This window comes from Ylistrum balloti, unplaced genomic scaffold (assembly GCF_031769215.1).
Source record: "Ylistrum balloti isolate Yb309-2 unplaced genomic scaffold, AGI_CSIRO_Ybal_v1 Utg369912, whole genome shotgun sequence".
Classification (NCBI taxonomy): Eukaryota; Metazoa; Mollusca; class Bivalvia; order Pectinida; family Pectinidae; genus Ylistrum; species Ylistrum balloti.
The window spans coordinates 883785-897000 of record NW_026782034.1 but is presented as its reverse complement, the minus strand read 5'-3'; the positions used below and the strand labels follow the sequence as shown (position 1 = coordinate 897000).

Genomic DNA, 13216 nt, shown 5'->3' with positions numbered 1-13216 from the left:
CATAGGGGATAAAAGTATGTCATAACACTAATATGAAATGCGTGTAAGTGACTTTGAAATAGATGCAGATAAAAGCACAAAATTGTCAAATCTGCAAGCACCTGTTAAAAAATAACCAATCACAAACCAATCCTTATTCATCGCGGGCCATTCAAAACTTCCTGTCGTCTGAAAACGTATAGGAACGACATTTGAGAGATGACTTCGTAAAAACTTTTTTCTATCATCACAGGCAATGAAACGACGCACCTTTAGTTTCCTTATAGTATGTTTGCTTCCATCAACGACTGGGTTACTTGACTGGATATTTGGTTCAGATACGTCAAGGAGCGATGGGAAATTTAGAGGACTTGTTCCAAAGAGTGCTAATTTTGAAATGCAATCAACAGACGAGCAGTTCCTCACGGAGTTTTCAAAATATCTCATGGAGACAGAAATGGAGTCGCAGCTTGGTTTATGTTTTCACAAAGTATGAAGAAACATATGTTTTCCAATCATATTCACTGATACTGCCTTTAAATAATAATAATATACTGGATGCAGGCTTATTAAGCCTATATATCCAGATCAGAGTTTAAAAGAAATTATTTTCCCGAATATGGATCAATGTGTTATTGTCTAGTTCATAATTACAGGGACGTATATGACAGTGGCTGAGATGGGCAATGGTCTTCTTACTCTCAGCTCACTCCAAATCTATCAGTTATGAACAGTTACAGACACTGTCATATACGTCCCTGATGATTATAAACACATTCACTTTTCCTCCGATGATTATCCAATCGGGATTCGAAAGTTTTGATTATTGGTGACGTTTCATCGATCAATCAACAATTTTATTTCTCAAGTCCTTTCTACATTTAGCCTAGCTCAAAGGTTTCAGCATGAATATATCTATCGTGATTTTATTTTTTGTCTTGATTGCAATTGATAAAAGAAATTGTGGATAGATAGTCGGAACCTTTCGGGCTATCTTCAGCTTTTTGCTAATAACAATGCTTTCCATAATGTAATCTATTATTACAGGACTCAGGTCATTATAGGCATACTGTAAGAGAGACGTATAAAAAAGAACAGGAGACTGCAAAACTGCAGCAAAGAAATTTATGTTAACTAGCCTCACTTCTCTGTGGACTTCAAAATGGCTCTTGTCAGTGCCAAATGCAAGTCTGCACTAACTATATCATGGTCGATTGGTTGACAGTGTTCTGGCAACAATAAGTGAATGAGGCTGAAGTAGATCTAAGGTTAGATAATAGCTCTAGTAAGGAGAAGTGTCTTTGATGACTTATAAGTTCAGTGAATTAACACAAAAGCTAATGGAAGAGAAGTCTTCATTGTACCTAGATTTTTATCCCTCTGTTACACGTCCCTGAATGTAGACCAAAATTTCTGTCTCTAAAATGATAATTTAATGTCAATATTTTCGTTAATTAGTGTATGCTATTGTTGATATTTACATTTAATCGATTATGCTCAGTTTAGAGACAGGACAGAGGTGTTCATAGAAGTGGTAAAGAGACATCCGCTATAGACGTGGTAAAATAAACAATCACTATATATATATGTACCCAGAAATCTTGGGTTCATTTCAAAGCAAAACAAGTTTATTTGCCTTACCAAGTTTTTCAGACATTAGAGTTTGCTATTTTTAAGCCATTTTGGTGTATTTTTTTCTCTCTACTTTGATTTAAAAATTAAATTGCACTGTCATTACCAGTGACACTAATAACAGCCTGGAACAAGTTTGTACTGTCCAGTGTTACCCAAAACAGCTTGGTACTGGTCAGCCATCATCAATAATGGCTTGATAGTCTATTATGATATAGAAATAGGAGATGATTGTGTATAAGTTTATCAAAGTCTATTTAATTTTGGTTGAATGTCTGTATAACATGTTTCATTTTCTCCTTCCTTTTGATAGAATTTTCTGAAAAGAGTTTATAAAATGGAAATATCTTAAAAAAATTGTTTGTCAACAAACATCTAAATGTTCACATGATTTCTTTTTTCTGGTACAAGAATTTGCTGTTTGCTATATATGTATGCATAAGCATTTCTTCTTAGTAAATCATCAGATGGTTTACAATTAGTTTTACTACCTCAGTAGGCATACATGTTTGTTTACATGGTAACGCAATATGACGTCATCAATAATGGCAACTACTTAGGCCTACTGAGCAAGTAAAACTAATTGTAAAGTATTTGAAGATTTCTATATATGTACCAGACACTGCAAATTTTAACTCTTGTGGTTAGTACCATGTGTATGTAGTATGTGTTTCGTTAAAGTATACTGATACTATATTGTTCTAGATGATTCAAATTATCTTTTCATGTTTTTATATTTATATTGATACATAAATATGTACTAGATACATGAACCTGCATATTTCCACCCCAGGTGATTTACAAATATACAGCAAATACCAAATGTAGCCAGTTGACAGAAGAACAATTGAGTAAGCTTGCTGTCCATCTGCTGAACTGTCAGTCGCAGTCGGAAAACAGACCTATTTTCACCTGCACAGATACTATGGTATTGCAATGATAAAATTATATTGATAGTTTTAAATTAATATACGAAAGTATAATACCCATAAACCAGAAACAAAATGACACTTTTATATGAGGGATCATATGATATATTGGTAAACATTCTGTTAGAATGTAATAGATTTATATAATAATTGTTTTGTTGTTTTGAAATATTTAATTTTCTGATAACCATATCCTTAGGATGAAAGATTTGGCTGTGGGGTTTTTTTTCTCGGAGATGCTTAATTTGAGGTCCTTATCATTACACATAATTTACTATGAATGATTTAGAGTTGAGATTTGTTAAATATTTAAAACAAGTGGAATATCAGAGTGGGTCTCTTTTTAATGAATGTTATTATCATTATTTTTTTTCTTGGTCACAGACTTTAGGGCGGTGTACAGAAAATATGGATGGCTCTACTTGGAATGCTTATCACTTGATGAACAACCGAGCACGTGCAATGTGTTATGCAACCCAACAACAGCACTTTCGAAAAATGACAGAGATGGCGGTTACAAAGCTTGCAGTGGCTGCTAAAAGTCAGTTGCGTGCCATGGATAACTTAGAGGTAAATTTTCATACAAATGGTTAGTATTGTTGTTTTTTTTTCATACATGTATAACAGCATGGTATCTGTGCTTGTTATTCATGAGTGTAATTTTGTATGTTATTAAGTGTTTGTATGTGTAAGTATATAAAACATATTGTAAGGAGTGTCAATGGGTGGGAGTGTTGTTACAAGAACAGAATTTATTACTGTGGTATGGATCTCTTAAATTTGCTTGCTTCAAAATTTCTACTTGAATACAAGGATTCTTCTACCGATGCATCTACCATCTAGTACCACTCACAGGACGTTGGACTCCTCCACCTCTTTTTATTTTCCCACTTTGAATACAAAAAGTACAATGTATTTCAGTTACAAACATTAGATGTCATTTGGTTTTGATTTACCATGAAATAACATGAAATATTGAACACTGTGCTGCTTCAAGTATACAGTATATTGATATTAAATTTTCTGGGAATTAGCTTAAACATTCTTCTCCATTTTGCTTCAGAAAGGACAGGAGACTCTCCACTCCTTAACAACTGACACTGTTCAGAAACTGTACGAGAGCCAACAGGATCTTCTAGGAACTCACAGAGAGCTGCAGCTAGCTCACCAAGATGTCATGGAACACGTCACTTCTAACATTGACAATCTACTGAAAGAAAAATCCCTGATAGCTTCAGGAAACAAAGAACTTGCAGATATGACCGAAAGTATCAAGAATAAATTAGGTATGGCTGATTAGTTGTCTGAATTCTTTATTATAACAAGGCATGACAGGGTGATGGGTTGAAAGTACATGAGCATTATCAAACGAGATAAAATTTCAGAGAGCACTTCTTATCCCATGTCAAATAAGATGTGTTTGCACATCAAACTACATTGTAAATCATATACACAACATCTAGAGTTTATCTTTTTCCTTAGTCAATCTACTGATACGATGTCAATAAATACAGATTTCATAAAAGAAGGAAAGGAGCTCTGTCGATGGTGCTTGAAATAAAGCACTGTCAACAGAGTTTGTCAGGTTGTGTTGTGGTTGCACCTCCTTGTTCAAAAATATAGACTTTGTATTAAGCTCCATCACTATAATACAAGAAATTTACAGAACAGCAACACATATATGGATAGTTAGATATATTTGGATGGGCATTAGCTCATTGCTAGATAGATGTGAAGGTATAACTTCATGTCTAAATTACGTCAGTATATCAGTCTTTATATCATGAGTACCACCCTAGTATACATCTTGTATATTTATTTCTTTTCACTCTCCTGAAATTTACAAAGTTTTCAATATTTAATCTTAATCATCAGTAAGACTGTTTAGTCCCATGGCTATAGAGGTTGATACAGGGATATCTGTGTTGTTCACAAACATACACCAGATCTGAATCTACTTCATGGTATTATCTCATCTAAACTTTCTTTTATTTTACCGATACAGAACTTACAACAAACACACTTAATGAGCAAGAAAGTGACCAGAAGAATAATCACAGACAGATAATGGAAGATTTGAATGGAATCCATGTGAAAGCACAAGAAGCTTTATCTAAGCTTGGTAAGCTGATGTCTTATAGCCATCTGATAGGATTAATACTATTGTTGATTCAGGACATATATTACTTTTTCGGATGGACACATTAATAGCAATGTGTTTAGAAAAAATTCTTCTCCCTTTAATTCACTTTAGCAAGAAATTTTATAGAAAATTTAAGAACATCATGTTGAGTTTGCTGTCTTGTTTCAATGTACAGTGCTGTATTACATATACTATGAATCTTCAATAATGCCCTCTATGGTATGCTTTAAATTCTGCTAACTGATTGGTCAGTTAACTGTCATATTATTATTATTGTTATTTGAAACCCAAAAAAATGACAATGTTTCCCCTTAACACTTGGAAAGGTGATATACAATTTTAACACTTCTTAGCTACATAAGTATGTGAAATTTTATTTTCCTTTAGTTAAAAGAAGAAAATTTTTAATTATAATTTATTATTTATTCAGACAACAGTTCCAAGTATTTCCTCAAGAATCATAAGGAGATGATGAAACACTATCAACTGCTGTATGAGAACATTGTCAAAATCAACGCTACAGTGGGGAATTTGTTGTCTACTGTCAGTGCCATGCAGGACAAGCTGGACAAGAAGATTGGCTGGTTCACACACATTTTAGGAGCAACTGGTATATATCTGAGTTTTTTTTTCTCAAAACAAATTTTCTTTGTATAACACTTAATCACATTTTACCGGTAATCCATCAATGAACGTCTTTGAATCTGTTTTTATAAATTTACACACACCTTGCATATATTGGATTGATTTGTTTTATTTTTGCTTTACATCCTATTAACAGCCAGGGTCATTGAAGGACATGCTAGATTTGGTTTGTGGAGGCAAGCCAGAATTCCCAAAATATCTAACTGTTTCAAAACTTTAATGACGAAAGCTGGTGATAGCACATAAATCAACATAAAACCAAAATAAAATGCAAGCTAAACCTGCTTCCTGTATTTGATGTCTCTTTTTTCAGAGGAAAAGCTATCATTTCTGTTGGTGTTAGGACAACATGTTGGATACTTTGTCATCATGGCACTGGTTGTTGTCTTTCTACAAATTCCAAGGTTTTCCAGACTGGCATTGCTGATGGGTGTCGTTGCCAGTACCATATTAGAACTCCAATTTGAGTATACAGTTGGATTTCAGCAGCTCACAGCATTTTGTCTCGCTATAATTGGTGGTATGTATTCTGTAATAAAATGCCATTACATTTATGGCTAAAAGATGATAATGCACAAGTTTCAATTAACATACCAGAAAAAATAGATGGGTTGGTATGTATGTTTTTTATCTACTGTTTTTGCTATACATTGTATAAAGGAGGAATTTTGTCTGAATTAAACAGTTCTTCCTTTAATATTGTCCAAAAAATGGGTAGATTAAGAAAATTGGTGAAATTAGCAAAAGCCTTATCCACCAGATTTTGAATTGAGGAATCACAAGAAATCTTAATTGTCATTAAGTTACATTGTCCATTAGTTATTACAGAATTAGTTTTTATCATGTCACCATCCTGTTATCAGAGTGATAATACATAAACTTTATGACTCCATATAATAACACCAGTGCCTAATTTTCTTTATTGTTTAAACAGAGATTGCATAGTGAATTTAAATTGACAAATCCTAATTGAGCAAAAGTCACATTCTATATTCATAGTTCCTGCTGTTTAGTGGTGAATATATGATATGTTGATATTGGCTATTCTGAATTTTGACACCAACTGGCAAATTTGTAGGTGACAATATAAAACCCCTTCTGTAGTATTTATCTTCTTATCTGTGTTAGAAAATATTCCTTTTGTTGTTTGTTTGTTTTTTTCTTGTAGGGAATTGTGCTTATCATATTTGGAAGCAGAAAAATATGGCAACATTTTCAAGACCGTTTGCTTTGAAAGACAAAACAGATTTAAGAGGAGACAACTCTCTCAATACAGATTTCACATCCGAAGACTTGAGGGAACTTAACACAACTCTTGGGAGACTTTGTCAATCACGTAAATCTTTATTTTTCATTTTTACTGGTTAAACACCAATATGGACATCAAGATAGATGACTCAGAATCCAAGAGTACAAATGAATAGATTTTTATTTCAATGACTTTTAACATCTACCTTGAATCAAGTCTTAAATTTGCTGATGGTGATATCTTAATTGATTATTTTTTCAGTGAATGACAGTTTACGTGACACGAGTGTACGACATGGTCAGACACCAGAATTCAGACCTCCTGATAGCAACATTCCCACACCTAGGCCAGACTCTTCTACCATGGTAAGACAGCATGACAGAGCTTGGAAAGATTTGTTAATAGTCTTTTAAGTCTTTAAATTGTAATACAAAGCCTTAAATTTTCTACATACATTTCAATAATTTCGCATTACTTATTAGATTTAGCCTGTTACCTGTAACTATACCCATGACCTAGTTGTTGCCTCAAAATGTTTTGGTTAGACAAGTCTGAAACTAAAGATTTTAACACAATGTATTATGGTTTGTACTAAATTTTTGTCTGGGGATTTCCTCCCATATCTCTCAACTGACTTTTTTCAAACTAGGCGGGCTAAGTCACAATGACATGAAAATGTGTTTTCATGACTTACATTTAGAATTGTTTTTTCATAATTCTAATATTGTCAGAACTCAAATGTGGTAGGCTTATTCACCATGGCATAAAGTTATCTATTTGTTAACAGCAGTTTGATTCAACTGTATAATTGAGTTACTTGTTGTTCTCATAATGTTAATCTTGTCAAGAGATCTCCTCTTTTAGGTTTCAACTGATTTCTGTTAAATGTTATTTGGTAGGCTTAATTGCCATGACAATGAGGTGGTTTTTTTTGCTGAATGGCTGTTAAGTTTGACTGTATAAGGGAGAGCTACATCCCCTCATTGTTTTTTTTTAATGTAAATCTTTGTTGTTGTTTTCATGTAGTTAGGCTTAGTCACAATGGCATGAAGTTATCTTTTCCTGAACAGTGGTTTGATTCAATTGTGTTTTGAAGAGTTACTGATCCTTGTTGTTCTCATGATGTTAGTCTTGTCTAGAAATCTCCTCTCTTAGCTTTCAACTGATTTCTTTTCAACTTGGTAGGCTTAACATCCATTATAATGAAGTTGTGTTTTGTTGAATGGAAATTTGGTTTGACTGTGTAGAGAAGGGTTTCTGCCTCTTCTTGTTTCTGTAATGTAAATCTTGTCTGGAGATGTCTTCTCGCAGTTTTCAATCAGTTTCTTTCTAAGTTTGTTGGTTTTACAGCTATGACACAAACTTGTGTTTGCCTACAAATCAATTAGATTCAACAAATTTTTAAGGAGTAATCGCCCTTTAGTTATTCACCAATTTCTCTGAAATTGGGTACAGTTTATAACCATTACAGAACATTGCTCTTTCTTTCATAGCATTGTGATTTTACAATTTTGGTAAGAGTAATTGCCCTTGTTTTTGTCCAGATATCTCCCTCAGCTTTAAATCAATTTCTTTTCTGAAATTGTTTTCTCTTTTGATGTTTTGACTCATTATCATTTTCATAGTTATTTTAGATACAATTAATCCTGAATACTTCTTTAGCATAGATAGGGCATGTTGTTCTGTCTGTGGTACTCTTGTTATTGAATAATGCTCATAGTGAAATTCCTGTAAAATTATGCGATTTCTGTATACAGCCTGATGACTTAGAAAATGTTCGGCGTTACATCAACGAGTTAGATGACAGGTTATCTACTTCGTCACGTCATTCTGCTACTCCAATACCTTCCACATCCTACAGACACACATCCAGGTAAGTATAGATGTATAGATTGGTGTAAATACCAGCACACAAAAGAAACATTTCCAAGAAAAAACAGAGGAACAATAATGACTCACTTTTAAGGTCAAAAGGTTAATATATATCAGAGGTCAAAATTTGTTGACATAATGTTTGTTATATATGGGATATAAATCGTTGATAATGTCTAAATTTTAACAGCTACATACTTTGTAAAAAAGGTACCTAGTACATGTTTATATATAATCATTTCATGCTTAACAATACTGGTGTTTAATTTACACAGATCATCCACTCCCTTGAGTACCACCAGTTCTCGGTGTCTGGGTACAACCAGATCAGGCACACCATGTCGTCTCCAGTCACCGCCAGGTCATGATTTCTGCCACAGACATCGCCAGGGACAAGGCAGCTAACCAAATTTCTTGTCTTTACTTAGAAAATCCTCTTTTATTAACATTGTGCATTCCATTTTGTCAGTTTCTTTAACCAATTTACAAAAATTTTAGAGGTGTGTTCCATGTTGATCGATCATCAATCTTGATTTCATTAGAAATAGACAGAACATCAGATAAAAAGTGCAATAACACATTAAATGGTCATGAAGTTCCTTTAGATCTTTGAAAGAAAAAAAATCATGTGTGTGCTGTTTAAACAGGATAATGATTTTTCATTAACTTTTTTTGACATTTTTCATCAAGCGACTTCAAAATCAGAGATATTGCATTTGCATTTATTCATTTTCCTGTTTTTCCAGTTGTATTATTGGATGTTCATTGAATAGATGATAATCATTGATATTATCCATTTTTTTAATTGATTCTTCAATCTGGACTACTACATATTTGATGGGGTTTCTTTATCAACCTTTGTCAAAGTTTTCAATATACCAGAGATAAGAGGATGCTTTCATGTTAATCTGGTATGTATGCAATATTTGTAGTATTTTGAATCCTAACCATTTCCAGAAGGTTTAACTCCATTTTTGAAATGTTTCTTATTGTAATGTATTTAAATGTTTGTTTTCCACATTTTATAACTTCACACCAGGTTCATGTTTCAGTATTATCATTGAGATGGAATAGTTGATGTAACAGTCTTATGAAAAAGATTGTAATAATATGCATGAATAGTGAAATGAGTAGTGAACTAACAACTTTTTAAGACCAATGAGATCTGCATTTGAAAACCTGTTCTTTTGACAGGTAAAAATGGTTTTTAATCATGCTAATGCTTAAGTGTGTTGACCTTTGTTCTGTTCAAAGGTATAGTTTTACAGACTACAACTTTCTTTTCTGTTAAGGAAGTGTTGCATTGTTTGTCTTTTTTTCTGAGATGTGATCTTGTAAAAATTTCAAAACTTTGCAGTGTTTTATTGCTGGGTTGAATTTCTGTGTTGTTCTGTTATATATATATATATAGATATTTTAAGTTTTGTTTTAATTCTCTCATTTTTTTTTCTTCCATAAGAATTGTAGCAGATTTACCTTAATATATTTTGAAAGCATTATTGTCATTGTTGATTAAAGATATGGAAATCAATATTTCTAAGTATGTATTATAAATCATCACAAAATATATTTTGTAAAAATGAGTTTTGTATTACATCAATCATCAATAACCAGTTTACTTTTGTACAACCCAATCTGAGAATGACACACTTATTTAAGTTCTTACTGAAAAGTGACATTGTAGCTTACTTCTATGAAATTCAATTCCAGTCCTTCCCAACAAGACTTAATGAAAACTAGATTTGAAGGGAATTAAATAGACCATGTAATCAGTATCATTGTTTAGTTATAAAAACTATGTGTACCTAGATTATAGTCACATTAATTCAATTCCTCTCACATCAGAGAAAATCCTTAAACTATTTTTTAATTTACTACTCCTGCTCAAAAGCAATAGTCAAGATGTTAGGTGATTCAAGTCTTTCTCCTACTTAAAGTAATCATATCAGGTTGACTTAATGGAATCAGGCAAGTCAACTCTGTACCACTACCAAACACATAGTGTATAACTACCTAACTTGTAGTTGGGCCATCAGATGTTGACTATTATACCTTTCCCCCTACCCCCACCCTCCTGCCATAAAAGCATAAGCATGATGTGGCCTGGTTTTACCATAATAGATTAACCTGTTGGCATATTCTGGTATGGCATTAATGTTAACCTGCTTTGTGACAGAGGTCACTTAATGGTTTTTATAAAAGCTATATATGTGTGTCATTCTGAGATGGTGAAGTACTATAGTAAATAACAGATTCTGTCCTCAGTTCCAACCGTCTTGCCTGCTTATGCAGATTGCTTTTATGTTGTTGAATTTTTTATTCTTTTAATAGAAGATTAATTTCCACAGTACTGTCACTCTGTCAGAGTTGTTGTTCCTTACACCCCACTATCGGAGAGATTTCAGTGATATGTCAATTTTATCAAAATATCAAGCAATATTGGTTTTTTGGGGGTTTTTTTATTGCTTTTTTCTTTTTGAAGGACCATTTGAATTTTTTAATGTTTAAAAGCATTTCAGTTTGCATTTAAATATTTTGCTTTCAAAACAAAATGTGTGTGAATATCTTGACCTTTGTCATTTTTTTTATTTGAGTGAAAGTGTGGTTATAGACAGTGTTACATACAAAAAATTGGACAACATTTTGTTCCACAGCAGAACAAAGGTTATATTATAATGTACAGTGACCAGTGCTACTCTAATATTGAAAGTACAATGTACATGGTTAGATCTTCACTATAAAACAGGGATCAAGGCATAAATCCAAATGTTTTCAATTTAAAGTAAATTAATATTAAAACAGAAATTTATTTGTTAAATATATTTATGTATATCTGTAAAAGTGTACATTTTGTGTATACCTGATACAAAATAGTTGTATAGGTACATTTAAATTGCAAAACCATCATGAATTTAAAATAAGGAATATTTGTTCTCTTAAGGTAAACAAATTCTTACTCTACTATGCAGTTTACATGGAAATTTATTAAGGTACAAAGACAATGTTTTAGCATGGATCTTATTGTCAGTATAAGGATTTATAGAATAGAATGAATCAAGACAAGGTTTCAAACTATTTGGACTAAACAGTTTGGATCTGTGAAGTGTTAATCAATATAAGTTTGTATGGAGAGACTTACAACAAAGGTGCTATACAGGTGATCCATATTCCTACAGTATTTATATTGTGTTATTTTCCTCAGGAGTGAATTACTTGTATGAATAAAGCTGATTGAATCAGAAAACAAAAGAACTTTTCAGTTTTCTTAAACATATATATCACAAGAGTTCCTCCGAACTGTATGTCTTGCCTGCATAAAGTGTCACGGTCACCAAGAAATTGAACTGGATGTGCAACGATCAACCATAAAGTTGTAATACAAAATTTCATTTCTATAACTTGAAGCATAAAGGGAAAACTGCACAAAGAAATATTTCTGAGAAATTCTCCAAGTTCAAAGGGACATAACTCAGCCAAGAAGGGTCACAGACAGCCAGGAATCAAACTTAATTTGTACCCTTGCAACAAGAAGCCATATACCAAATTTCATTTTGATAACTCAAAGCATAAGCCAAAAAAGACTGGAAAACAAATATTCCTTTTCTAAGTTGAAAGGGACAAACAAAAATGAACCCTTGCCATATACTAAATTTCATATTTATAGCTCAAAGCATTACCAAAAAAAGTCTGGAAAACTTTTGTACTGACGACGACGTGTGATGACAGACTAAGTGATTCCTAAGTGTCCGCCAGCTCTGCAGGCGACACAAAACTGTTTTTGGACTTCAAAGATGTGAGGTCACCATTAGTTTTCTGTCTGTGATTCTTGTTGACAGCATCATATTCATCTTTCTTGTTATATTACTTATTAATGCCTAAGTATGTTTTCTCTAACACACAGATACAGGTGTTAGAAGAGTGAGTCAACCTCACCACAGCTTTGAGTTGTGCTTGTCTAAATTGAGATTGATTTAAAAACAAGTGCTGGAGGCACAGTTTGATGTGGCTTCCTGTTAGTCCTATGAATAAGAAGGCTGAATAGAAAATTTGTAATAAGCTTTCAGGGCAAACACATACATAGAGGTAAGATAAAGTAGCCTATGTTATTGTTTTTACTGAACAGCAACAGATATGGGCAGGGTTACTACCAGGCATGTCTGGCTTATTTCCAAATAAACACCTCAGATTATTTTCCTCATGCCCTCTGACCTTCTTAGGTATGTTATTCTTGTCCCAATGCTTTGCACAGCTGATGTGACATCATGGATATGTAAGTGGATTCTCCCTGTCACATCCCAAGGTTGAGTCTAAGAAATCTCACACCAGTAAAAGTCATGGATATACCTGTCTCAGTCTAAGGGAGTACAACTCCTTTCATGAAAATCAGATCACAACATTATGTTGGCTGCTGGTAATGAGAAGTGCAATGGATGATCAGACAAGACACACCTGTTTAAACTGGTAACATCAATATTGTCATGGTCAGTGTGACTCTTGTTGTCCTTTTGACTTTCATTTGGGATATAGAAATACCATGTAGCTGAAGAACTACCATATTTATCTTACAACAATCCCATGGAATCAAAATATCATGCTGGGCTCAAAATCAGGGCAAGTCCTTCTCATTACAGGAAATAGTTCTTGTAGGGAATGCTTCTAAACATCATTTTATATGGGTGGTCTTATTACAGGATATAGGCTTATTGCTGGATATGAATTTGGTAAAGATCTACATTGTCTCTTTTCATTTTACCACTATCGATCAGT

At 33.1% G+C, this 13216-nt stretch overlaps 1 protein-coding gene across 1 annotated transcript; it reads left to right on the top strand.

Annotated features, from left to right (window-relative positions):
* Nucleotides 1–186: 186 nt before the first annotated feature.
* LOC132546743 (protein brambleberry-like) lies at nt 187–11673 on the top strand. The gene is made up of 11 exons (XM_060210460.1): nt 187–469; nt 2405–2539; nt 2925–3110; nt 3604–3826; nt 4546–4662; nt 5114–5293; nt 5642–5848; nt 6497–6664; nt 6839–6942; nt 8335–8450; nt 8725–11673. Exons 1-11 carry the CDS (start codon nt 236–238, stop codon nt 8852–8854), a joined length of 1800 nt encoding a protein of 599 aa, XP_060066443.1. The 5' UTR covers nt 187–235; the 3' UTR covers nt 8855–11673.
* The last annotated feature ends 1543 nt before the right edge of the window (nt 11674–13216 follow it).

Coding starts and splice junctions, on each gene's coding strand:
- LOC132546743 (XM_060210460.1), top strand. CDS start 236: ATGAAACGACGCACCTTTAGTTTCCTTATAGTATGTTTGCTTCCATCA. Junction 3,111..3,603: donor GTGCCATGGATAACTTAGAG/GTAAATTTTCAT, acceptor ATTTTGCTTCAG/AAAGGACAGGAGACTCTCCA. Junction 4,663..5,113: donor AGAAGCTTTATCTAAGCTTG/GTAAGCTGATGT, acceptor TTATTTATTCAG/ACAACAGTTCCAAGTATTTC.